Below are 24,907 nucleotides of genomic sequence, written 5' to 3'. Positions count from 1 at the left end.
CCCCCACAGATATCCAAAACTGTGCCAGAATACAGCTCACAAGTTAATATCCACAATTAGCTAACCTGACCCACGTGGCCTTTTCAAGTATTTTTCAAGTGCTTTTTACTTGGATTGTACCTTAGAAATCCCTTCATTTCTTTGATTCATTAAGTTCAGTGCCTCCTTCACACTTCTGGTAAAAGCAGTATCTGGCTCTTCAATCAATGTAATCCTTTGGGAGACCTAAGTTAACCACATGAAAGGAGCACAGGTATACGAAAGTGAAGAATTTGAAATATCCATCTGATACAATTAATTACTCGGCTAGGTTAATTTACCACTGACTTGCATCCAGTTCCTTTCTTCAGAAATCACAGTACAGATTTATGATGATCCAAATGAGTCACATCAACCATACCTCAAAGACACAGAGATGAAAATCTTCCCACCTATTACCTCTGCAGGACAACAAGCTCCTGCAATAGAGCTAAGGTAGAAGAGCAGCAGCACTACCAGCTCACTTGGCTCTGGGCAGCCTATCTTGTTTTCAAAACACTGGAATTAAGAAAGTAAGAAAGATGTCCTAATGTGATATCAGCTAAAGGGAATTACTCAGTCTTCACTGCTCAATTGAAAGTGGCTGGACATTAAGCTTGGTTGTTTGTATAAAAGATCTCACACTGAAAAGTAATTTTATGTAGATAATAACAGCATATGCATCTCACAAGCAGTTATGAAATAAATCTTAAGGCACTATTATCTTGTATGTAAACAAGAAAAAATGCTTAGCAGCTGCATATGATCAGGAATTAGTTGGCAGTCCTGAGATCCTTGTATTTCTTTCAGAACGTTGCTACAAATTATTCAGTAGAACTACAGAGTAGTTTAACACAGAAGGTAAATGCAGTGACTCAAGCAAGCGCTTAGACGCCACAATTCTCCTATATAAGCCAATTTCAAAGCAAACTTAATAAGTTGTGTCTATAAAAGACTGAGAATCTAGATTAAGGAGTGTTTGAAATCAACAGTTGAACACAATTGTGGCTAGGCAAGATACAGATGTATATGCTGATTAAAAAAAAAGAAGCAGCAATACAGTTTATACTGGGAAAAATATCTTCTCATTATCTCCACTCTAAGATTATCTGCATTGTAGGATTTATAGGGTACACTACTATTGCTTCATTTGTTGGAAAGAGCAGTGGAAAATGTGATCATGGATCATTTATGATTGCTCAAACGACAAGCCACCGAGGGAACAGTTAAGAAGAATTGCAAAGTGAACGTATGCAATACACTTACATTTACAGTCCCTTCTTTTTCCACCAACAGGACAGGATGGTGCACTAATGCACAAAAATTCACTCTGTCAGTCACAAATCTTTTGATGTGCTTTAGCTTAAAAAAAAAAAAAAAAGTACATCACGGAAGACCTGTTTTATGCTATTCCTACTTGCCTGGTCTTTATAGTTTCTGGTTAATCCACATAAGAGTATCCAAGTTAGAACCCAGTAGATCCAGCCTTACTAAATAATTCATCCCACCTATATTAAACATCATTCCATATTTTTTTTTTCATACCAAGCTGTCAAAAATGACAGGGATTCACTCTTGGGGCTCTAGGAACTCTTCTGTCTTCTCTTCCCAAGGAAGTAGATGGTCCCTTTCAACACAAAACATTCCAGGATTCAGCGACTCAGATATTCCTTGCCCAGTCACTTCCCAGCTGGGGGCATGTACTTTTATGATCCAATTTAGACATTTCTCATCATATAACCACCTACACATCCATTACACGGTGATATTTGTTCATTTGACTAGACACCTTTCCAAACACAAACAAAGAAGACCTGGTGAAAACCTTGAATACACTCATACAGAACCACAGAGGTGCCCCCAGGCAAAGAAAGGGCTTCTTCCTTTCCTTCAACATGTGGAGTCTGGGACTGCCAGGAATGCTCCAGGATTAATGTCTGTAATAGGCAGTTTTAAGGCCAGCTTGTTTAATGAATTATCTTTTCAAGTAGTTTGCCAGAGCTCAGTACCTCTTGCAATACAGTGTGAAGGTTTAGAGGATTGTTTGTTTTACTTCCTTTAATAAGCTGAACACATACCCAATAGATGAACCAGTGAGGTGCAGCAGTATGTATTTGATATGGCAGCAACAGTTCCTTTTTAGTCTTTAAATGCATGGCAGGCTCTGCTATTGCAGCTGTTGTCATCATGTCATTTTCTATGTAATGGTTTTCCCAACCACTGGACTGAGAGATCAAAACGTTTAGCCTTTAATATACATCACCAAATCTGGCAGAATTCACAGTAAAGAAGCAGCTGTCAAAAACTGTGCCATGCCAGCAACGTGAAGGAAAGTGTTAAAATGGTTTTTCTTCTTCACAACCACAGAGGAGTCTCCTAAGTGCATTACCTAAGACTACACATTCTAAAATATCAGCCCCACTGACCTTTCTTGTTAAAAACACACACAAAAAAATCCATGAAGTAAAAAGGTGGCTTCCACACTGTAGAGGTGCAAAACAGAAAACAAAGCTTCTAAGGAAGCTCTCAGAGTAAAGAAAATAGGGCTTATAATGAGGCAATCTAAATCTCTTCTGAAGAACAGAGATGAGGAAGGAGGGATATAATTTCCTATGATCTGTTATTTCCTTTAAAAGCCCCATTACAATGAACACAGAGCTGACTGCATTTGAGTTCTACTCCATCTCATCAAAGAAGTACGTGAGAAAAGAAAGTTTAAGGAGAAAAACTTGGTACAGCATTAAATTAAAATTTCCAATGAATCAGAGTCATATGGCTTTTGTCCTACACTGACAGCATGTTGATTTTGGAGGGGTAGTAGGGTCCAACAGTGTGTAAAATAGATTCAGAAAAGTCATAAGAAAAATTATTAGAAAGCAGTGCTACCTGTGGGAAGGGGCAAAAGTCATGACATGACTCAAAATCAGATTAAAATTCTCCTCTGTGTCAGCTAAAAATATGGCTGCTTCTGATGACATCTATTTTAAACAATTCCAGCTCCTGAATTCTGTTTGGAGAGCAAGAGAGGAAGCAAATACCAGAATACTTACGGCAGACATGTAAAGAGACTGCAATTAACAACAGCCTGATCCAATTTTTGAAGAGGCAATCCAACATGAAGTGTAGACTGCAAAAGAGAAAATACAGTCCTACCTGCAATGGATTTGTTCTTATCCTGTCTGCAACTCCTTGCCAATCAGCACAACACAGCCAGACAAAGTGACTGCAAACAACAATGGTATGGATAAGGGTAATTGGACAGGGTATTGCTTTCTCACTTTTGCCTTTTTGGCTCCTGTTTCTCTATCATTTCATCTTCTCTCTGACACATGTGTGGACACGGACGAAAAAGAAAGGTGTCCTATGGGGCTAGCTATTGATAAAGAGTAGGTGAAGTAAGGCATGGTACTACGTAATATACTCTTTTTTTGAGTCTGTCATCCTTTCTGTCAGCATCAGGTACGAAGTATGAACATCCAGCTATCCGGTGTGGTACCCTGCCCCGGTACCAGTTAGTTGTTGGCACACTATATATATAACCATACCTCCTATTTAGGCAATACTGTTTTCTTGTAACTAGCAGAATTGTGGTTGCCCCATATCTAGGAAAGCTAAGCAGACAAGAAAACACTGCAGCACTAAATGACACTAAATAAATGACATTAAATATTTTCTTTCTCCATAGGCATCCACCTAACTCCTATTTCAATGACAGCTCACACACTTGTGCTCAGTGCCTCAGTCCCAGTTACATCAGACATTTCAATTCCCCTTTATTAATGAGATGAGGTTAACCATACAATGCATAGCGTGGGTCACAGCTTACCCCCACCCAGCTTTCCAGGTATGCACATCCTAGGGAAACAGGACTAGTACTTCTAAAGAAGCACCAGAACCTGAAAGGAGGCGGCTAACACTGGTCTTGAATGCTGAAAAATTATATTTATCTCAAAGTGGACATTGCTTCATCTTTCACTCCACCTTACACCTCTGTAAAGGAGGAATTTCAGTATCTTGTAAATAACACAGATACCCAAGTGATTAGCAGCACATCCCAGGTCCCCATTACCAGTTTGTCCACATTATAAATACATCTTTTTTTCTAATAATCACATAGATACTATGTAGCAGAAGTTTTCACCATTCAATTACACAACAGGAGAAAAAATTACAACTGCTAAATTTTAATATCTCATCTGCCTTTCAATTTCACTTACTCCCAAACCCTTCTCTAATCAAACTGAGTGAGGACAGACAGAAAAAGATTCTTTTCAACTGAAACAGTGGCTACAAAAAGGGATTCCAACTAAAAAAATTCACCCATCAAAACATTCTGCTTTCCTATGCATCTCTTTAAAGAGTCTTGCAAATGCCAATGGAAATGATGGGGCGTCTGATGTTTTGACAGAAGCAAGAACGTCACTACGGTAAGAGCTGTCAGCAGGTATTTTATTTTCTCCCAGAAGAATTAGGCTACAGTTTAGGCATTACTTTTTTACTAAATCTCTTTTATTCTTTATTTCCATTTCCAATGCAATCCTGAAAGATGGCATACTTTATTTCCCTGTGAACTAGATAGATTAGAGAGTAACAGTGACAGCTTGTGAATAAAAGCACCACAACCATGCAAGATTCAAAGTCAGTGGCCAGTGGAGATGCACTAATTGCCTTGCCACTGGCATAACTGGGAGAAACTATTCTGTACACCAGTGTTTTCCTTATTAATACACTCAGAAACATATCTAACAATGCTTAGGTGTAACTATATATGAGTTAAACTATACCAAAAGTTCATTATTTCATACACATTATCTACTGACATCAATAGCATTTAATAGGAAAAGATGGCTTTCTGAATGTATGTAAAAACTCATAAAACTCATTGATGGCACGACGAGCAATACACAGTCAGACAGGTGGGTGACATCAAGCACCGAGGAAGCAAAGTAGGAGCAGCATTTCTCAATGGATGACTTTGGGGTCTGCCATCACACTAGACAAAGATGAGAAACGAGAGCCAATATGCCACCCAAATCTGGGAGTGGGCACAGGAAAACAGCCACAGGCTGAGAGGTAACTCAAACTCAGTGATGCTTATTTAACTTACATAAAGTAAGAACTGAACTCCTTTCCCAAGGAAGTGCTACATGTCAGCTTGGTACAGCAGGTGAGAGAGGTCAAGCAGATTTGCTAGCACGGATTCCTCGGAAGACATTGATTACGACAGTAAAGGGTTGAATCAGAAAGAGGAAATACAGGCTACTCCTTAATCAACAACAACACAATAGATGTTTATGCTCTGCACTAATTGGTTTAATGGTACTTATTCAGAAATCCCCATTTAGTTATTAAAGAAACAAGAGGCATGTGAATAAGTATTGTTAGATGCCTTGAATACTGAAGAGAAGGCATTTTCTATAGAACAGCAGACATATGAGAAAATGAGTCAGATATTTATGCTCCCTTTATAAAATAAAATTAGTAAGCTTTTAAAGGAACACACTGTTTCCAGATAACGGAAAAGCATTCATGATTATATCAGGAATTTACAACCAGTCTAAGAGTTTTGCTTTTTTTTTTTTTAGTGGATACACAGAGTTCCTTCCCATTCATGTGGCCCATAATAGGGATCAACAAACACTACCTCAGAGAGTGAAATAATTTCTGGAGTCAAAGTTGTTTTACTTTTACACTGGGTACACCAAGGAAGCAAATGGACAGCTGATACATAAATAAATAAGTAAATAAATAACTAAGTAGTACATCATGCAGAGAAAATCAGACTGGGCAAATAAGGTCATTCATGATTGTAGTACTACACAGCTATTTCCCTATGTAAGAGATGTGTGAGACACTGCATCTGAAAGCCTCCAGATCATGCTCTTAAGATTTGCTTGCCCTGTGCTTTTTCAAAGCACATCACACACACACACACTGAATTGGTGCAGGCTCGGACGGGAAAAAAATAACATCTGGTTATTTGATTCAATGCAATCAAACTCAAAGAGAAATTAAACAAAAATTCTGAAGTTCCTTCATTTCTAATGACTAAAAAAATCTGTATGGGTTTTCCAGATCTTGCAAGGACATTCACAGCCCAAAAATTCCTATCTGAAACAAGTGGCAGTAATATTTAGTGTAGGCCTTTTTTTTTCCCCCTCCTAAAATGTCACAAAGAAAAACCTCTTGTCAGCAATTTTTCTTTTTAATACAGCATATTTGGTGCCATTTGGTGCCATACAGCACCAAAATAAACCTTGTTACAACATTCCAGCTGATCTTATTGAATAAGAACTTTAACCTGCTTGAAATCAGCACTCCCTAAGGCTGTATTTAAAGAACAGGAAAGACGTTTTGTTGACTAATTAAATTTGAAATTGTTTATTTAGTTGGAAAATAAAACACTAATTGCCTATAACTGATATGAACAGACATATCCCAGGCACTATGCTAATGGTCTGCTTGCCTTTCACTTGGAAAGACTGGAAAATTCAAACCTTCTTCCTACCCAGCAGGATTAGCCTGTTGATGGATGATTCAATGACTTTGACTAGCTGCAATATTAATCTAGAAGGTATCACGTTTGGCCCTCCCACTTCACAGGAACACATGTGACAAAAATGACGCAAGTAAATTTCCTCCCAAGTTGTGGCTGGGAACAGTTGAAAAACTTCTTTTCCCTTGATATAGGCCATAGCATGTCTGTGTAAAGATCCAAACAGCATTATTCCTTTCTAAGGGCATCACAGACACCAAGCTCCATTTCTTCGGTTAAAGACATGTTTTCCTGATTACGAGGGAGGAACAAGACTGAAGGAATGAAATAAAGAGAATGGGGGTGATGGAGGACAGATAGAGGAGGACAAAATGAGGAAAGCTCTAGTCGTGATGGACATGCAGAAGAATGAGAGAAGAAAGGATGGATTTAAGTGCATATAAAGCCCCACAGAGCTAGGGACAGCCACCACAACTACAGACTGTGGGAACTGACCAGCAATGCTGGTCAAATCTGCTGACCTATGTTCCATCCCAAAACAACCATCAGTGCAAGTGAATTGGATATAACTGAATGAAAAGTGAATTTTCTCAGTATCACAGGATACCGTTCATTAATAAGAGCAGAGGAGTGGATGCAGGGGCAAGAAGGTGCTAATCAGTGTATTTAAACAAAAAGTGTACACCTGCTACACTGGATTAACTTTCTGAGATCACAGAGCAAGCTGCATAGATTTGAACAACAACACTTATTAGGAATTGTAGATGGATTCAAACATGCATTCCTACAAAAATCCATTTTCTTTTTCTTCTTGGATATGCATTTCATGCAATATTAACCACACCCCATCCTTCACAATTTTATTACACTAATTAAGTTTGCATTTGTTAATTTTCTTGAAAATTGAACCCAGTGGGGTTTTACTGAATGCTCCTTTTTTCCAAACTCCCCCCCTTCTCCCCTCCCTCCATAAAGGCTGGTTCCAAACAGGAGCATGCTAATGCATATAATGAAAAGCAGGCTGCAGATCCCAGCAAGATATGTGACAACTCATTTAACATATAAATTGTTTGAGGTGCTATTTCAGCTAAGTGATCTTAATGCACTGCCACATTTTACGCCATTAGCCTCAGGGCCCCGAGCACAATCATTTAGTTAGATATCATCTTAAAGTCCCCTGGGTTCAGTTTTTCATGCATGTTAACAAATATAGGCTTAGATTTGCAATATGGTAAATGCTTACTTTTACACATGTGACACAATGCAGAGTGAGATCTCTACCTGTGCTTGTATTCCAGTATGATGGCATCCAGTGTCCTAACTACAGAGATCATTTTAAGCTTGCTGTGCCTACAGCTACAGCCACTTTAGAAATGATACGCACATTAGCCAGCACAAGTATAGCTATCCTGAGGATGAATTCTAGTCATCTAATGAAATGGCCTTGGAGAACAAGTGCCTCAGTCTCTCATACAGTTCGTTCTGAAAAGCAGGTGCCTTTGAAGCCCTTGAGAGAAAGATCTGCTCCAGTTCAGATAACTCAGCTTTGGCAGACTAGATGCCATCCACTGTCAACTAACCATCAAATTTCTGTTTGAAAGCTTCATAGAATTATACATACCACCAGAATCACTGCCTTTGAGTTTGGCAAAAGCTTGTCTCCTGTCTCCATCTATTTACAAGAGCAAATACCCAATCTGATTCACTGTTGTGCACGTAGAACACTTTTTCCCTTCAGGCATCAAAAAGCACAGGATACTCTTGAAATGTGATGCACATCTGGTGACATGAATCAATTTGGAAACAGTATCTTTAAAAAGATCTGCCACCCAGAGCAGACATATATAAAGTATCAGAAAACATAAAATTAAAAAGAACACGCACAGAAAACCAACTGTGTAGGTCTCTAGATACTACATCTTTTCCAAATAACCACTACGTAATATCCAAGGGAAAACAACTCCAGAGAAAGTCACTGGTGAATCCCAGAATTGCCCACATAGTCAAAACCTGTCAGATATACATGACTAAAGTGCTTCTATCCTTACAATGAACTTTTAAAATGATTAAATCATGACAGAGTCTGCAACAGCAGATGGGACAAGAAGAACACACGGAACAATCAATAGTTATAAGACTCACGCTTTCTACTAATATGTTATTTTGGGTTTTTTTTTCCTACTCATTTTGATGTAGAACACTACCAAATCATAGTTTGATGAGAAAAGTTGACTCATTTGTCCCCATAGATATAAACATCTCACACATCCAACTACAAACTGAACTCTTCTCTCAATTCGTGATGTAACTGTCTGGAGCCTTTGCTTGTTGTGCACAAATGGTAAGAGAAAGAACATATAACAGACTGTAACCTTACAGATGTCACTCTAAACTCCTGGTCTTAGTGCCCAAGGAATTCCAGCTTAATGGAGGAACAAAAATAAAAGAACACTTTGTGTACAACATTCTCACTACTTGTTTTGAAATACACCGGCTTTCCTCTTTTGCTTTTTTCATGAACATACCTAAAGCAAGGGGAATCAATAGTGCAGTCCCATGCAAGGAACTGAATTGCTGTCATTATAAATAAACCTCTACTATGCCGGAGTAACCCTAGCAACTCAAGTGTCTTACTTGCCAATTATCAGTAATTTGCTCCATTCAGTTCTACCAGAATTACCTACTGCTTCTTTCTTTGTTTGGATTGCAAACAGGATAAATATACCTTGCAGGAACCAGAGGGACATTTGTCTGATCTTACTGACAGAAGTTTGACTGATGTAAGGAAAATTATTGCCTTGTCTGCAGCAAAACATTTTGATGTGGACAGACAAGTCAATGAGTGGATAACATTATGGCCTGCCATTTGAGCTGCTGCTCTAGGGAGCAGCTAACAAGAAAGAGAAGTAGCAGGTGCATATGAAAGTATAAGAACTGACACGAAGATGTGCAGTGGATTCAGCTAGGATAGAAACCTTACTTTTTTTTTTATTTATTTATAATCACATAGTACAGCATATACCAGTAAATGCAGCCAATATAGGAGGCTGCTAATTTAGCGTACACAAAACACTTGAAATAATTGCCACCCAGAATACCTCACCAAATGTACAATATTAAGCTTCAGAATTATTTTTTCATGCTCTTATGCCATTCTCAGCTGATGCTTTCAGTGGGACAATTTGTTTTCCTGTAGTTCCTGGAAGCATCACTGCAGAAGCCCTTACCCAGGGGTAAGCAGTTTCTCCATTGCCCACGTGCTTGTCTCTACACTGTTTAAGGTTTCCTGCTGACACTTCAAAGAAATCTGATCCATCATTGCTGCTACGAGGATTTTGAAGAAGAGACGCAATCTTATGCCAAAACTTGGGAACTGTCCTCACCACAATAAACCCAGGATTTAGGTGCAGGCTCCTAAAGAAAGTTCAACTGTCCCTGAGTAAAGACAATTTGATGTTGCTTAGGCTTTATAAAATTGAGTAAATCATATAAGGCATAAGAATATTCTGGAGCGTCCGTCATGCCTTCAGATGTCACAGACATTTCAAGTTATGTATATGTTAATTCCTACACCTTTTACACTGAAGATTCAGGCTCGGCTGTGCCCACCACAGAGCCTTTCCCTGACCCTCCCCTGACACAGCTCTGTGCCGTTCCCTTGGGCACTGCTGTGTCCCCAGAGCTCAGCGCTGCCCTCCGCTCCCTGTGAGGAGCTGCGGCCGCCATAGGCCTCTCCTCAGCCTGCTCTGCTCTGAGCCCAACAAACACAGCGACCTCAGCCGCTCCTCACACACACCTTGCCCACCTCTGCAGCCCTCCTTTTTGCTCTCTCACAGCTTTATGTTGTGGCACCCAAACCCACACCGTTCAAGTTACAGGAATCATGGTGAGAAAACACAGGTCCTGAGTCAGGCTTCATTCCTTGGAGCCCTGGCTGGTGAGCAACAAGTTAAGGACCGAGGGAATGCCCCATGATGTAGACAGGGCCAGCCTTATCTAGGAATTAAAAAATGTTTCTGAACAGAGTGGAGATCAAATGCCAAAAGAGAATGATGAGAAGGAAGGATGTATTTGTCACTTCCAAGCGATGGATGCAAGAGAGCAGAGGATCCACCAACAAAAAGCCAGACAGAAATTGGCACTTCAGAAATCAACTTGTTGCTGTGATTTTTTTCCAAGAATCAATCATTACTGCTATAAACACATTTGCTTCATGTTTGTAGAAGAGACAGGCGTTGGCAAAGACTCCACAAATTAGTAAAACAATTTCAAGTAAAAAAATACTTCCCAAGTTTAAGATTGCTCAGGTTATGGCTCATCCCTATGGAAAATTTTAGCATGGATCTGAAACTGTATAATTTCAATGTTAAGTGTCCTTTTGCAGCCTGAAACACTGAGGTCACCCATCTCCATGTCATACATCAGTCCACTGCTACCAGAGTGAGAGCGTTATCACAGACAACACCCTTTCTTTTATTCTTTTCCTCATACTTTTGTTACCAATTCAACAATGAAAAACCAGCACACACCTCCTGAGGCAATCATGCACTGATCCCAAAACTGGGGAAAGGTGCTGTGCCCCCATATTCACTCAAAACAGGTTGAAGTAAACATGCCAGGAAATTTAACAACAATATGGAATGAGTCCAGCATTCATGGTACAAAGTGTCACAAATTTGGTGCAAGTACACAAACAACGTGTGTCCCATGCATCCCAACTAGTAAGCTTTTCTGTGGTAGAAAAATACCTTTTGGATTTTTTTTTTTTAATTATTATTATTTTTTTTAATAACAGGCACCAAAAAGTTTTTGGATAAAAAAAACAAGCTTAAGGTTGTTGTTTATTTTTATCCTTTGAAGCCATTCCCAGGGACACCCACTACACTTTCTTATGTTTCAATACATCTGTTATTTGTTACTGTAAGTGCAGCAGATTATCACATAGGCAATGATGGCCTCCCAACACAAGAAATGATGTGAAATGCTCTGCTTGGAAAGCATTTTATTTAGCATGCAGAGCATGCACGTAGTTATTTTCTTTGTCACTTTCGAAGAGTGCTTGTGTCAGAATTGAAAAAGATATATATCAATGTGCTTAAAAGATTCCCATTCCATCTCAAAGAAGAAAACAAACATAGTAAGCAAAGTATTCATTGTGAAAACAAAGGTAATGGTTCACAATATATGTGAAAGTCCAGTCTTGAGCTGTTTCCCCAGAACTGACAGCAGCACATCCACAGAACAAGAGACTTTGCAAAGAAACCTATAACTCTTAGATAAGTTAATCAAACGAAGCCAGGCTCATGGTCAGTACAAGGTTCTACACAGCCACAAGCATTCAGTACCTGAAAATCTATTATATTTAGCAGAAAGACTTAAGACCTGATGGTCAGATTCAAAAGCTGGAAACAGTGATTAGAATAAGATATATACACTAAGCAGTGAAGATAACTACTGAAGCAGCTTACCTACAGAGGTTATGATGATTATGACTGAAAGTTTTAAATGATAAAAAAAATCTCTTTCAAAAACAATTCTGCTTTATTCATACATTATCATACAGGATGCAAGAATGACCTGTACATTTTAGGGCCCGCATACTGTAGCTTGTCAAGTTTGATTAAACATTATTTTTATCATTACATCTCTAAGTGCCATGAGATGGGTGAAAAACTATAGAGTTTTCTTAAAACTATAGAACTATTTTAGCCAAGGCTGATATTTCCATCCTCTAGCTTGAAAGTCTAGTTCTATCTGAAACTATCATAACATTTATGAAAAATATAAAGGTGTCTGTTGCTTGTTTGTTTGTTTTACTCCCAAGAAACTACCAAAATCCTACTGCAAAGACTGTACCAGTGCAGTGTTCCAAGGAAGAGACAAAAAAGTAATTATAATAAACTTGAAGATTATAATAGAATGAGTTTCCTCAGACTCTTGAATAAATGCAGTGTTAACTAATGCTAAATTATATCCAATTGACAGAGATTTTGAGAAGACCATGAATATAGTGAAAAGGTTGTATCTTAGAGAGAAGAAATATATTTTTCTTAATTACTGTTCGTGTGCAATTCAATTCCTGATAGCAAAGCCTCATCTGCCTTCAACACACATCATCTGATCCATACAGATTTAAGGTAGTCCTGGCCACTCTTAGCAGGCAGCAGAGAAGAAACACAGCATTCAACTGTCAGAGGGCATTTACAAAACCAAGATTCACACTCTCAAAGCTACAAAAATGTAATTTCAAGTTAGGGTCAAGCAGATATCCCAAATTTTATATCCTGAAAAAAATAATGAAAAAGCATTATTCTGCTCTAGGACTTCTCATGTTATATCTACATAGAAATTGGTACAAAATACTTGTGAACAGAGAAGACATCAGTTCTCAAGGACCTGTGGGCTTGTGACTGCAGTGATCATAGAACTTTCCAGAAGCTATGCTATTGCTGCATGCAATAAAGAGCCAAACCATTTTGCAGCAAGCAATTCACTGAAGTTCCTTGTCATCCATAACATACATAAGGAAACAAAAGGAAGCGATTTGGCAAAGCTCGACAAGTAGAGCAAAGCTGTGTATCAGACTAAGTCAAGCAGAAGAGCAATGATTATACTGAGAATTTCAGCCTCAAAATTACAGAAAATACTGAGAAATACTTAATTTAGTGAGCAGTCTGGGACAAAAGACTGAATAATACCATAATGCCAAGTAAGAGAGAATAAGATATTGTTAGTACTGCTCACAGAGGTCAGTCAAAAACTTAAAAGCAGAAGAAACAAGAGAAGCACTTGCCACAATATAAAGGAAGGAAAAGAGAAAACTAAAGAAATAAGCAATCCAACCCCTTTCCATTTTAATTTGTGTCTGTATCCTGCTGAGGGAACAAGCAGTTTGTAAGTTGTAGTCTGCCATGTAATTCAGTATTAGCTGCAGGCTCATAAATAGGACAGTAAAGCATACGCAAAGACTGATTTATAGGATCCAAAGAGAGAGAGCCTAAGTCCTGCAGCTATTTGCATCCTCCTCACATACAAACGTGCGCTGATGGAAAGTTTCCTGCTGAGAAAGAGAGAGAAGCAAGAGATGCCTGAGAGGGAAATCTCACCTGTAGAGAGATAGGTCTAGCCTGTAGAAAGCCAAGAAACTTCATATTATGTTGGTGAGTTTTTTTCCCTCAAATCCACAGGCTAATGATTACACTGGAGGCAGGGCTTGCTGCAATCACACTACTTAACTGCTGCTCAGCAGGTTTCTGCCCCTACCTCTGAAGCCGTCCCTCAAAGTCACAGCAGGGCAGAGGTAATGGGGAGGATGTGAAGTGAGCAAAGTGTCCCAGCACCAGTAAACCAGGGCAACAAGTGGTGGTATTTATCATGGCAGAAGATTAACACATCAGATCAAAGCTGAAAAGCGTCACAACAGGTTTTGGGGTTTGTTGGTGATTATTTGAGAACTGCTTTTCCTCACCTGACAGCTACAGTGGGTGCTGGGAAATCATTTGCTCAGAAAAATTCTTCAGCTGAGCAGAGGTGAAGAAGCAGGACTGCAAAATCTCAATGCAAAATTACAACTTTGGATCTTTTCCTACCTCAAATAATCTCAAAGCTGGGTGGGAGCTGACTGCAGAGCGAGCTTGCTTTCCCTAACTCTGAAAAATGCTCCTTAATCTTTTCATTTGGACAGGGCAAATGTAAACACAACCAACACCCAGCTCATCCCCGGAGTTCAGTTCTGCTGGCTTTGAAAGCAAAGCCGTTCAGCTCCATCATTCAGAGGCAAATGCTGTGTGAACTTTAAAACCCCCATTTCCCTCAGTACCTAACAGAGCTGGCTGAAGGGCCTCCATTCAGCACACCTGACTTCGACAGACTTCTGTGAATTCCTGCTTTGAAGATAAAGGGATCTGGAGCTGCTGCAGTGTGAATGTCCTTAGCTCTGAACTCAGCCACTCACCGCGTTGATGGGCTTCATCACTGATTCAAGCAAAACTTGCAAGCTTCTTTACTTTAGAATTACAGCTGTGGCTTGTAAAGCCCACACCTCCAAACCTAGCAGAGGAGTTTAACAATTGCCCATACAGTAGAACAGTCGGAGCTTAAATAGTGCTATGCCAAAAGAAAAGCAGGTGGAAAGACATGTATTGCATGTAGACCTGGAAGGGTGAATATGCACCTGAAGAACATTGTTCAAGGAAGGCTTTCACTTCAACACAAACAAAGGTGATTGGAGAGGCACAAAAGAAAAAAAAAAGCTGAGTGCTTTAGCATAGATCATTGGGAACCACCATATTTCTTTTAACAGTTCTGTATTGTGTCTTGTGAGCTTCTGTTTGTCTTTTTAAGAAGAAAAAAAAAAAAAGCTGGGCAAATACTTCATGCATCCTAAGAAGGCTGACTGGGCAACTAAGCAGACACATCACACTTCTGACAGAGGAAAGCTTAAATCAGGGCAAAGAGAGCTGGGGAATTCATTAGCACTTTGCTCAGAAGAGGAAACTGTCACTTCCCCAGGTGATTTTGAACTCCTCATTCAGTTGTCCAGTAGCAAATGTAATACTTTTGCAGCAAGCCTATTAGCTGCAGTAACTACTGCATTCCTGAATGAGATCAGTAACGATGCTTCTTTACTCTCTGTGTGTCTAGCACCATAAATTTCTTATAAGCTCCAACCATCTTGATCTGAGGCACTTGCATCCAATAGAATGAGTTTACTCCCTTCAATTGAAATTCAACCATTTCTCATATATAAATGGAATCTGCACTGTTTTGCCAGTTTACTCTTACAGGTTCTTTTATTAATAATGACCATTGCATACTAAGAAATCTAATGAATCTTTGCCTACACTTCATATTAAGTAAAGCATCAGTAAAGCATCACAATTTTAAGCTTTTTTTTCTCCCCACTGCAACAGAGAAGATATTTTGATGTGGAAAGGATGTCCTTCCTGCTGAGATAACAGCTCATATCCACCAATTATATCTAACAAGTGTCAAAGGTCTCCTAATCAGACCAGACTCCTCACCAATATCCAGTACAATGACAGATGGTACTTCAAGTGTCTTCTCTTGAATTAAAAGCACTTAACAGGATTGTAACCACAGCATGGGCAAATTAAGAATAGTTCTAGGTTCTATTTGCCAAGAGGTTTGAAAGTTCATTAAGAACTTCTCTACAATCAAAAAGGCAGAAGAAAGATGAGTGAAAGAGAGAAAGTTAACAATGCATGTGACTCAACATTTCTGCTGAATCTTACAGTTGAGTCATAAGGGGGAAAAAAAAAAGTGTCATTTTGAATTGAATTGTAATATCACATGAGCATCACAAGCAATCAGTTGTTATGAAAAATTGTACCTTGGAAAGAAACAAAGAACAATGGAAAGTTCCAGATACATTTTGCAATGGCATGATGATGATGATGGTCTGAGTTGCCAAGCTATCCCCATTGCAAGAATGTTTCCAGCTAGCAAAGGCTTTTAAGACATTTCCTTAGCATTTGATGCTTTTTTTTTTTTTTCAATCCCTGATAGCAGCACTCCTGAATTAATTTCTGTGCAGCTGCTTTAAACTTTTCTGATGATTTTAAGTAGGCACTGAGAGGGCTGTGCGTTCCAACTGCACAATATAAACCACAGGCATAATTCAGCAGGATCAAACTCTACTAGAAACAGCAGCATAGGTTGCAGAACAATTAAAAGTGACAATTTTGTATTTTAAGTGTATTTTAGCAACCAAGTGAGAAAGCTAATGGGAGACAAGAAACAATACTGGCCACGTAACTGCTAATTCCTCCCTTCCCTTTAAAAGTAAACAAATGAGAACTGGTGCTAGTAAGACTCTGCAGACCGTCAAATGAATGCTACAGAACAATGGAAGCCTCCAGCAGTGAAAATCCAGCAACTTAAGTTAATACTCTATACACCCCAGCAGCAGTATACTTGAAAATTGCATTACTGCTATCTTCCTCCAAGATGTAAGGCAGCATGAAATATATGAAATTACCTTGTCTGTACTTTCCAAGCATGAGTGTAATCCTAGGTAGACTGAAACACATTCATTTGTTCTTGCAAGCTTCCCTCTTTCCGCCAGCTGCACTGTTTGTTGGGAGCTTTCTCTACAAAAGGAAGCTAATAGGTAGATGTTTACTGGAATACTAACCATTAAACAACATTTTATTTCCACCAATTTTTGGACCACATCTTTTGTCTGAAGACCAAAACCTTATATAAATTATTTAGGCATCTTTAACATACTAAGATTGAAACTGCTATGACAAAACAGCTCATTTATCTACTTTGATTCCCACTTTCTCCTTTACATTTGGCTGATGCGGGGAGACACTTCTCAAACAGCAGGTAGAAGAATAAGGCTATCTTCTTTTCTATACAGGTCTACAAGAACAGTTCATGGAAAAGTCAAGGAATGCCAGGGGAGTCTGGCAAGATGAGAAAGTCTACCAGCCAGTGGTGCTTTTTCTTTCATTATTTTTGCTCTTTGGAGATTTCTTCTCCCTTTGGCAGAGGCAGGTAAGAGCATATAGGACAGGGCACAAAAGACAACTGTTAGCTACTTCTTTCACCCAATCACAACATTATCTTACTTAAAAGCAGCAAGAAAGCTTCTTCCCACAGGGAATCTTGCAGTTATTCAGTTCAAGTTGGGAAGGAAGATTTAAAGAAACAAAAATAAAAACAAACAAGCCTTTTAGTAAGTTAATCATACCTAGCTATTTCTAGAGTCCTGAGAGAGAGGAGATGATAACCCTGGGAGAAGCCTCCTCGCTGCTACGAGCTGTAACAGCTCTCTCTGCCTAAGACTGATGGGGACTGCTTGCCCCATGGCTTTCAGCCAGCAGAACCACAGCTCACATGAGCTGTCTGCTCCCTGCACCTCAACAACAGCAGGTCCCTGAGATACATCAGGAGATACTGCACTCAGAAAGCAGGATATTTACTCAAGTTCCTTCATTTCAAAAAGATTGTTTTGTATTCTTTCTTTACTTGTTAATGTATTTATCTTGTATTCCATTAAGAACTTTATACCTATCCTAAGTTACACCTCCTTGGCTAATGTAAACACTGAAAACAAGGACTACAAACACGGCAACGTGACTGCGAGACTGTGCAGTTCTGAAAAATTGATCCAGTCCATAATATCATGTATATCTATCAGTCAGCTCTCAAGGAAGGGCCTCATTTCCAGTTCTATTTTGGAGGTTAAACAGAAGGAGAAGGAAATATTTTCTTTTGAAAGAACACGTATCATTCTTTCTAACTGCCTATTTCTATGAAACAATGGCTTTGTCCTCATCACTCTCCCCTCCTCAAAAAGCTATTCAGCCCGAGTGAAAGAAAAGGAAGCAAAGGAAAAGCTCTTAGTGAGAGGGAATGAGTGTTCGAAATCTCATCTCCTCTTTTCTCAGCACACAGCCACCCAATGATTAGAACTGAGTTAAAGCAATAGATACTGGACAACACTGAACTAAATGATTAAAACAGAGCGAAGAGTTCAAGTAATTACTAGCCAGATGCAAAGACCAGGGAATGGAGCACTGCATTCCCTACATAATTGTGACTGCAAAGGAATAAAGGAATGTTCAGACATCCCACAACCACAGAGACAGTTCCTTTTGTTCAGTAATTTCATAGCCTTCACAAATGGATCACATACACACACACATACCACTCTGTGGTGGTCCAAGGTTGAAAAGAGCAACATTAACACACATCTGATCAAATCTACACTTAACTTCTCATGGTGCAGCACACATCAATACTGCAGACAATTCAGTTCTGTAAAAAGGCAGAGAGAGAACATGAGAGAGTGAGAGCATGAAGCCTGAGGAAAGCCCTCCCCAGTACAGCTTTACTGATACTGCTGCCAGTGCCAACAAGAGATGCTTTCCTGTTCACAACGTGATAACTTGGAGGACCTTGATTAATGCGTATTACTGTGGCAGATGAATTCAAATCTACTCAGCAACTTTTGCAACCTGGATGAGACAGATTAACAACTGTGAGGCACGAAAATTCCCATCTGAACTTCTGTGTACTATAAAAACTATTGTAACAGTGAAATCAAAAAGGCATTTATTTCTGACCATAGATGAGCTTCTCTCCTAAATAGCTCCAAGTGAGGGGCCAGGCTAGGATCTTCCAGCTACTCCCAGGCAAAAGAAGATAACTGCAACAGTGCTACTTTTCTTATCAGTACCCCCAGCCCGGGGGTCTGAGTACCACTATGGCAATAGTTGCTATATTATCCTGTGATGGCAATGACATTACGAGACGTTTAATGAGTACATTTCATATCAATATCCTAGGGTACAGAATTATACATGTACTGAGGATGAAAATAATAATAATTATTCAAAAAAAAAAAAGGTTTCAAGACTCTTTCTCCTCTCCCATGTCCCACTAATTGCTTTCTATGAAGTGAAAGACCATGGAGTTTATAGTCATAGATATTTTGTTTTAATGCATGATTATTTCTCATTATTTGTTGTTTTGACAGGCATCACACCAGAAAAGAATTAGAGAAAAAACAGTAAGCAACTCTGGGAAAAAAAATCCACCTCTCCCTCTGGCATCACTGAAAGTATCAGCTTCATGTCTGAAAACCTCAAGAAAAATGTGACTGATAAACAGATGAGCTGTCCCAAATATCACAAGGATGACAGAAAGCCACTCAGCTAAGGAACAGACTGTCTTACATCTGTGTTGAGTAATCAAACACTTTAAAAATCAACAAAGACAAAACTGAAGAGAAAAAGAACATATCCTAAGAGGTCTGTAGAGGGGCTTTGTTGCATACTGCAACTCCTGTTGTGGCAGAATAGAACAGATCTCACAAAAATCATCAGGTAGCAACAAGATAATCTCGAAGGACTTGCTGGAGAGCCAAAACTACAAAAAAAATAAATAAATAAAAATGGTTAATGAAAAATAAGTTACAAATTTCTACCATTCATTAATTTGGGCACTCAAACTACCTGAAATGGATCAGAAAAATAAACTGCAAACAACTTGCCACACAAACACATACACAGTTTAAAACGTTATTCACACTTCTAAATGAAGTGACACGTTTTCTGGAAGGAAATTCAAATTGTATCATTAATACAGATCTTAAGTGTTCAGATTCTGGCCAACTTCATAGCATTTTAAACCATCTTTACACAAGCAAAATACACATTTATTTCGGGATACAAATCACTGATGTGCAGCTTTTACTGAAAAGAAAATTACAGACAAGAAGCATCCCATCTGTATGTGATCAGTATAGCAAGATGCAGAAGCTCTTGGTTTTTTGAAGCCTGCCCTACACAAAATTACTGTATGAGCAACTGTGAAAGTTAAGAAATAGAGCAGAGCTATTTCCACGGGAGCACCAAAGGATGGTAAGGTGGGCAGAAGGAAATGATGGGTTTTTCAGGCTTTATGATTATGATTCTGAAGTGCAAAGAGAAGAATAAATTTACTGTCACTTATACAGTCGTGCAACAGAATCAGTTACAGAAAGGTATCAGCACAGACAGTGAACAGCTCTATAGAGGCTGTTTTCATGCATTCACAGTATTACAAAGGTAAAGTCCACACAGTCATGTATGACAACTGAGGGGGGCTGGCTTGTGTTTAATAACACAGATTTATTTGCTGAAAGAAGTACCTACTGTTCCAATTTCAAGTGCTGAAGTAGTAAATGTATTTCAAATAAAAATTCCTCATTCTGTATCTACTAAATTATGCAACATCAAGAAATGTAAATCATTTTCTCATTACTGTAATAAAATATCTTACGGGTATGGGAAGCAAACAGATCTTTACATGAGAAAGATATACAGATAGTTTTTTCAACTTTGACCTTTGTTGAAAAAATCCCACATGATTTTATGTTCAGCTAACTGGGAGAAAGCATGTGAGGCAGAGTATTAGCTTGGATTTAGTAGGTTTAGGGACAGGACTATCAATTGAGCAGAACTTCAATTACAGACTAATTTAATGTATACCCAAGTACATTACTGCAATTCAATAAACATCTCTTCAGAATTAAACAATTCCAATTTGCTTTCATTTCAGCCTGTATATATGCGTTACGAATTTGCTATTATCCACACTAAAATTAGCCAGGCTAGAAGTACTCATCCATGCAATCCCAGTGTTTCACAGTGCTGCATCAAGCTAACCTCAAATGAACCACTTCACTTTGCTTGCTTACTATACAGAAGCACGGAGCAGAGGAGTGTGCCTTCCCATAACAATACTACTCTCCTCAAGCTTTTCTGGCTAGGTGCCTGCCTGGGTAATTCAGCATTGAGTCTATCAGTGTCCCTCATGTTGGATGTCCAGCCATTCACATTTACACCTCACTCTTCTATTTTTCTCCTCCTCATATTGTTAAACATGGAAGTGTCAGGCACATGCCCAACTCTGCATATTCTGATACTGGTTGCTCTGGAAGACTGCCTTCCCTCTACTTAACAATCATATGGCACTAATATGCCGCTCTTGGCAACTCAATTTCATTTTACTCACGAGTTTACTCCTCCAACAAATAAGATACTAGATTATTTGGCAGGAATTAAAAGCACTTAGCAACTAATCTGAACATTCTCTTCGTAATCAGCGCAGTCTGAATATCTACAACATTGGATATTTATGGCATTGTGAAGGTACTTCCACTAGCACTAAGTGACAGAAAAAGTTGGTAAAAAAGCAATACAGTGGAAGCAAGTGATCTCATTCCTCCAACAGTCCTCAATTTCCATAAAAAACAAAAACATTTCAATCAATAAAATTATATTCCGTGAGAAGATCCATATTGCAAATTCCTTCCACCCACATCACTACCACCTTCAGTAGAGGTTGAAACAGCCTCAAGGGAGACAGTCACCTTCTGGTTTCTTCTCCTAAGATGCAGTGAGCATCCCTGTGGTGCAGCTTGGGTAACATTAATAAAGCAGCGTAGTAAATAGCAATTCACTCCATGCATCATGGATATTCTTAAGCAAATACCACCTTGCATGTGTCAGGCACAGCATCACATCCTGAATCACAGTGAATAAGAGAGCTGAAACCTCCAGCTTCCATCAAGAGCTACTGATATCCCTACTGTGTGCTTCAGGACATCAGCAGAATCACAGAATCACAGAATGGCCAGGGTTGGAAGGGACCTCAAGGATCATGAAGCTCCAACCCCCTGCCACACGCAGGGCCACCAATCTCCCCATTTAATACCAGCCCAGGCTGCCCAGGGCTCCATCCAACCTGCCCTTGAACACCTCCAGGGATGGACGGGGCATCCACAGCCTCTCTGGGCAGCTGTTCCAGCACCTCACCGCTCTCTCTGTAAAGAACTTAATCATTCCAGATCATCTACACCCAACAACCTTGAGCAGACTCTTCTGACATGCAACACTATTACAGAATTATTTATGTCCAATGAAATGTAAAACAAGCCAGATTAAGCTGACTGACAGTTAAACTGTTCTGCTGCATTAGAAATATCCATAGCTACCATACGTTACTTCAAGAGCTCGTGAAGAGGGCTGTATTCAGATGAAGTTTTGATTCAAATACTTGTTTTAAAAAATGATTGAAATTCATGTCACTTTTACCCATTTCTCCCCCTTGAATCTAATATGATTGAAAGAGAAAGGCCCACCCAACAGGGTGTCAAATTTTATACACAGTTGACACGGGAGGAAACGTTCATCTAACACAAACTTGCTGTTTTAATACAACCTACCTTTCACTATTAATTCCGCATAATTTGAAACTCCAGACCCACCATCTGAACGAATGACACAGCGGTATTTGCTGATACTGCGCTGCGAAGTGTCAGCAACGCTGACCGTAGCAGAGAAACGCCTGTGGTTGACGACTCGAGTGACCATTAAAGCTGTGTCCCTCCCATTCCACTGCTGTGAAGACAGATGAAAACGAAACACGTCACAGAGGCATACAAATTATTCGTTCTTTGTTACTCTTAAAATTGCTCAGACCTTCGGCTAGGTTAGATTTCGTGCAAGCACCATTTTTCAGGAAAAGACAGCTAGTAATATCCCTGAAAAATTTACAGGCACGCTGTGTTTTATGAACTAGTGGGCTTAAATGTTCTTATATATTTGTTTAAGTTTTTGTATCTACTTAAATTCTGATATACTTTTGTGCATTTGATGTGTTATGTATACTGAAAAGGCTGGAGAGTGACAGCTCAGAATATCTGTACAGGGTATACCCAGAAGCTAAGCTAGGACATGAAAATACTACAAATGAATGCATTTTGTACTCCTGTGAAAATGCTATAAATGAACAGATTTTATAAACCTGTCATTTTCAGACATAAAATTTTGTTTCCAGAACAATTTAAATATATTAGTTGGATGAACAGAAAACTTGATGTGTCCAGCATTCCTCAATAAACCTCTCTCCACCAATGCTAGGCAACATTTTCCCAACTGGAAAAGTGACAGGTGATGAATTAACTAGAAATCAGCATAAACACCTGAACTTGCTCATTTGGTCTATTTTATTAGGAGACTCAAAGGAAAACACAGAACCATTCTGCCAGTTTCCATTAATCAATTTTGGGAGGTATTTCCAAGGCTATTTTCATTAAATCCTTCAGTTTAAAAGAATGGAAAACAGGCTCCCACTAGGAATGATGATTTCCTCCCAAATCCCTTCTTCTCTTGGAAAAAGGTTCACAGTGCTTCAGATCAGAAGTTTTCACACACATCTAATCCTTCCGTGGAAAGACTTCACAGAAAGAACTCAAAAAAGATATAAAATAAGCCAAAATATATTTCTATTAATGCTAAAAGTACAACATAGGCCAATAACTTTCAGACTAGAAGGTAAATTTTTGGATAACAGCTTTGACAAAGTACAGTTAAAATGACTGTTATTTTTACATAATGTCAAGCACATCTCTAACCAACACATTTCTCTTTTTCCCAAAATTGATTTTCATTTATACCATTAGTAAACTGATTCTTGCCTGAGTATTTAGCCTAGATACCAAATTGTTATTTTTTAAGTTTATTAAAAAGTTATTCAACCCCAATACGACAGCAACTATGACAAGGGTCTGCCACAGATGATGATGATGCAAGATTTCTTCTGCTTTTGTTTGTTTTTTTAAGCTTTCCGTTTGTTCATTTAATTAGGCACTAGAACAAAAGGAACAGAATTCTGCCCTCATAACATAACATTAGGAAAAAAAATTACGTTTAAATTCGACTGTATGCAGAGTCCTTAAAGAACACTGTTGCTGATAGAGGCCCTTCATCACTGGTCTGAACTATGAGTTGACTGGTTTAATTACTTTGAAAATGGATGTCAGCTCTGTGGCCATACACAATAGGTACAGGAACAGAGTCCTTGCTTGGGACATCAGTGTTTCATGGTGTAGCAGCTTAGACAATGCACAGAGCTCAACTATCTTAAAAGTCTCTCGAAGAACTCTAGTATAGAACATGGCAATGCTGGGACTCCACAGAGCCAAGCACTTGAAAGGGCACAAGTAATAATAACTTTGTCCTTCACTGGGAAGCAGCACTCCACCCTTCTAGTTTGCTAAATGCTCCACTTCTAACTCCAGAACTGAAAATCAGCTAAGCTTGTTACTATGTGAATAGCAAAAAAGAGTCTTTGAACAACCAGTAGGATGAAAATAGACACAAAGAGAAGAACAAGGAGAAGGTCATTTCGTGAGCAATCAGAGGAACAATCTGCTATCAATGCAGCCAAAGGAAACTGGGAGGAAGAAACAAATAAGTACAAACTGGTTTTGTCTTTTTTTTAACATATCTTAGGGAATGTTTTCATCTCAACACCCTTTCCCCAGCCTTTGTCAACAATATTTTTGGAGGGCAAAAGGAAAGTATACCAAAAAATAAGCAGAAGGGAGGGATTATTGCACCTGTTCCATCTTTTTTTATGAATGAGTGCTTACAGGTGTGCAGACCTATGTTTGGAACTAACATTTTGCTGTAACTGGCCACTTTTTCCATCTTCTATACCACAATTCTGCATTTTATCATCTTGAACTCTGATCTGGAAACAATTTAAGGCAGTTCTCAAAGGATTTTGATGATAAGCATTTGCCCCACCACCCAGTTGTCCTCTGTCTACTTATTTTACCTGAAAAAAAATTGCATCACTTTACCTGGAGCCAGAGTTTGTCATGCTGGGACCACTTTCCCCCAGCAATGCACTGGAATGTCGCGTTCTGTCCCACATTAACCTCCACATTCTGAAGCCGTAAGAAATGAGGTGCTTTTCCTAACAAGAGATGCAAAGAATAGGAAGGGTAGAGCAAGGCAGCAATCGTGTTACACCGACACAGATATCAGCACCTAGCAAATCATCCTGTTCCTCACAAAGTGATTT

At 39.0% G+C, this 24,907-nt stretch overlaps 1 protein-coding gene across 12 annotated transcripts in view; it reads right to left on the bottom strand.

Moving 5' to 3' along the window:
* Window positions 1-24,907, bottom strand: part of PTPRT (protein tyrosine phosphatase receptor type T) — a 432,503-nt gene that overhangs the window by 233,963 nt on the left and 173,633 nt on the right. For all 12 annotated transcript variants that reach the window (XM_090152290.1, XM_090152287.1, XM_090152291.1 and 9 more), the window contains exons 5-6: window positions 24,684-24,799; window positions 22,260-22,434 (exon numbers count right to left, since the gene is read on the bottom strand). In XM_090152290.1, the coding sequence (XP_090008416.1) occupies window positions 22,260-22,434; window positions 24,684-24,799 (291 nt within the window). The remainder of the gene's footprint in view (window positions 1-22,259; window positions 22,435-24,683; window positions 24,800-24,907) is intronic.

Source organism: Phasianus colchicus, chromosome 17 (genome assembly GCF_987193195.1).
Source record: "Phasianus colchicus chromosome 17, bPhaCol1.hap1.1, whole genome shotgun sequence".
In the NCBI taxonomy this organism is placed as follows: domain Eukaryota; kingdom Metazoa; phylum Chordata; class Aves; order Galliformes; family Phasianidae; genus Phasianus; species Phasianus colchicus.
Note: the sequence above shows the minus strand (reverse complement) of the source record. Positions and strands in the feature narration are given on the sequence as shown.